General features: G+C 46.2%; 1 protein-coding gene across 1 annotated transcript; it reads left to right on the top strand.

Moving 5' to 3' along the window:
• Positions 1-601: 601 nt before the first annotated feature.
• DRD1 (dopamine receptor D1) lies at positions 602-1,942 on the top strand. The gene has a single exon (XM_059919651.1). The coding sequence runs from the start codon at positions 602-604 to the stop codon at positions 1,940-1,942; it is 1,341 nt and encodes a 446-aa protein (XP_059775634.1).
• Positions 1,943-3,051: the final 1,109 nt, after the last annotated feature.

Raw genomic sequence — 3,051 nt, 5'->3', positions numbered from 1 at the left:
GTAGGTGGCTCAGAGGGGGTTGGATTGGGCTTGACAGTAAAGATGCGATCTGCTTATCTTGGCAAACGTCCTTTGCTTTCTCCTTGCTTTCTAGAGCTTTGGGGGAGCTGGTGCAGAGCCAGGGGCTTGGAGGAGCAAGGCATGTATTTTCAGCTGCGCCTCAGAAGGGGAGAATTCTCTGTCACCACCAGAAAGACAACAGCCCCGAAATGTGACGATAATTGACTAGCTCGGCAGAAGACTGGGAGTCTCTGGATTGATAGCTTAGAATATGCTAAAAAGCCAGTGCTTTCCATGGGGCATTGAAGGGCCAATTGGTCCCCGTGACAGTGAATTGGAGCAAGGGAGTCAGAAGACAGTTGTAGAGAGCAAGAAGGACCTTCCAAGGGGCTGATTTGGACTGCCAAGGGCAGGCTCCTGCCACACAATTGTTGCAGCCCTCTAATGGAATGCTGGTGAGGTCCTCCACCCAGGGGAGCAAGTGGGGCTGTGCAAGGGGCTGCCTGACCAGCGAGGACTCCTGCAGGTCTGACCAACCCCTAATCCCTGCTTAGGAAATTGAGGGGTGTCCGAGCCCCCCTCTGCGCTCTCCCTCAGGAAGATGAGGACTCTGAACACCTCTACCATGGACGGCGCCGGGATGGTGGTGGAGAGGGACTTCTCCTTCCGCATCCTTACAGCCTGTTTTCTGTCACTGCTCATCCTGTCCACACTCCTGGGGAACACGCTGGTCTGTGCTGCTGTCATCAGGTTCCGACACCTGCGGTCCAAGGTGACCAACTTCTTCGTTATCTCCTTGGCTGTGTCGGATCTCTTGGTGGCTGTCTTGGTCATGCCCTGGAAAGCGGTGGCTGAGATCGCTGGCTTCTGGCCCTTTGGGTCCTTCTGTAACATCTGGGTGGCCTTTGACATCATGTGCTCCACTGCGTCCATCCTCAACCTCTGTGTGATCAGTGTGGACAGGTATTGGGCCATCTCTAGCCCCTTCCGGTATGAGAGGAAGATGACCCCCAAGGCAGCCTTCATTCTGATCAGCGTGGCATGGACTTTGTCTGTTCTCATCTCCTTCATTCCAGTGCAGCTCAGCTGGCACAAGGCGAAACCCACAAGCCCCTCTGATGGGAATGCCACTTCCCTGGGTAAGACCACCAACAACTGTGACTCCAGCTTGAGCAGGACATATGCTATTTCATCCTCCCTAATAAGCTTTTACATCCCTGTGGCCATCATGATTGTCACCTACACAAGGATCTACAGGATCGCTCAGAAACAAATACGGCGCATCTCGGCCTTGGAGAGGGCAGCAGTCCATGCCAAGAACTGCCAGACCACTACAGGTAACGGAAACCCCGTGGAGTGTTCTCAACCGGAAAGCTCCTTTAAGATGTCCTTCAAAAGAGAGACTAAAGTTCTGAAGACTCTGTCTGTGATCATGGGGGTGTTTGTGTGCTGCTGGCTCCCTTTCTTCATCTTGAACTGCATGGTGCCCTTCTGTGGGTCTGGGGAGACCAAGCCCTTCTGCATCGATTCCATCACCTTTGACGTGTTTGTGTGGTTTGGGTGGGCTAATTCCTCCTTGAACCCCATCATTTATGCCTTTAATGCTGATTTTCGGAAGGCATTTTCCACCCTCTTAGGATGCTACAGACTTTGCCCGGCGACGACTAATGCCATAGAGACAGTTAGCATCAATAACAATGGGGCTGTGGTGTTTTCCAGCCATCACGAGCCTCGAGGTTCCATCTCCAAGGACTGCAATCTGGTGTATCTGATCCCACATGCCGTGGGCTCCTCTGAGGACCTGAAGAAGGCAGAGGCGGGTGGAATAGCCGAGCCCTTGGAGAAGCTGTCCCCAGCCCTATCTGTCATTTTGGACTATGACACTGATGTCTCTCTAGAGAAGATCCAGCCCATCACACAAAACGGGCAGCACCCGACCTGAACTCCAAGATGAATCCTAGCAGACATGCTCATGCAGAAGCTAGAGGAGACTTCTCTGGGGCTTGCTGTGAAGAAACTAAGGTGTGGTGAGACTCAGATGTCAGGCAAGCCCTCCTCTGCTGCTTCCCCTCAACACACAACTAACTACATTTTAATCTACATTCCAGTGTGTTTTCTGTGTTGTTCATAGCGAATCAAGAGGGACACAAGTGAAGCGAATGTTCATAAGGGACGTGTCTTTGGCTCCAAAGATATTTTTAGAAACTGAGCCTTATCTTAGGACTTAAGAAATAGGGCAAAGAATCAACAATGAACAGCTTCACTTAAATATTAAATCTTTCCCGGAAGGAAGTGAGAAGGGTTGAGTTTGCTGTGTACAAACAGGTGCTAACACTGGTCCAAGCAAAGTTGTCAGATTGTAAAGGTAGGTGCATGCCTTCATAAATTATTCCTAAAAAATAATTGAGCCTTACAGTAGGAATGGGATTTTTTTTTCCAGAGTTGATGCTTTGTTGATATTGGTTTATTTATTTATTGTATTATATGGATATTTTTAATTTATTATAATAAATCTATATTTATCATATTTAATAGGGTAAATGAATGAGTTATCTGAAATTTTACAATAGCATTTTTGTCCATTTAACTAGCACTTTATAAGCCGATGAAACAAATACATAGACTCTCTGAGAGTCTAAATGCTCATGTATAACTTCCAGAAACACAGCAAAGTCTAATAGAAAAAAAAAAAAAAGAAGTTGTGATGATTCCTTAAAATTCATGGGAACAAATAAATACGAGGTGAGAATTGACAAATGCTGTGATTGCTTTTTTTTTTCTCCTAAAAAGATTTTGAAAGATTTAAAAAAGCATAGCTACTCTTGTGTTCAAAATTTCTTAAGTGACAAAGACTTTCCCAGGAGAATGATTTGCAGTTCTGTAAATATTTGAAATAAAAGTTAGCTTAAGAAGAATCCAACTTGAAATATATGATCTTAGGTGGTAATAAAAAGTATATGCCACTCTGTATTTATGTAAGATAATTGGCCCTCTTTGTCTTTTCTCATTTCCTGTATCAGATAGCTTTTCTGAGCCAAATACATGACTGTC

Source organism: Balaenoptera ricei, chromosome 3 (assembly GCF_028023285.1).
Source record: "Balaenoptera ricei isolate mBalRic1 chromosome 3, mBalRic1.hap2, whole genome shotgun sequence".
Classification (NCBI taxonomy): domain Eukaryota; kingdom Metazoa; phylum Chordata; class Mammalia; order Artiodactyla; family Balaenopteridae; genus Balaenoptera; species Balaenoptera ricei.
This window is presented reverse-complemented; position numbering and strand designations above follow the sequence as displayed.

Coding starts and splice junctions, on each gene's coding strand:
- DRD1 (XM_059919651.1), top strand. CDS start 602: ATGAGGACTCTGAACACCTCTACCATGGACGGCGCCGGGATGGTGGTG.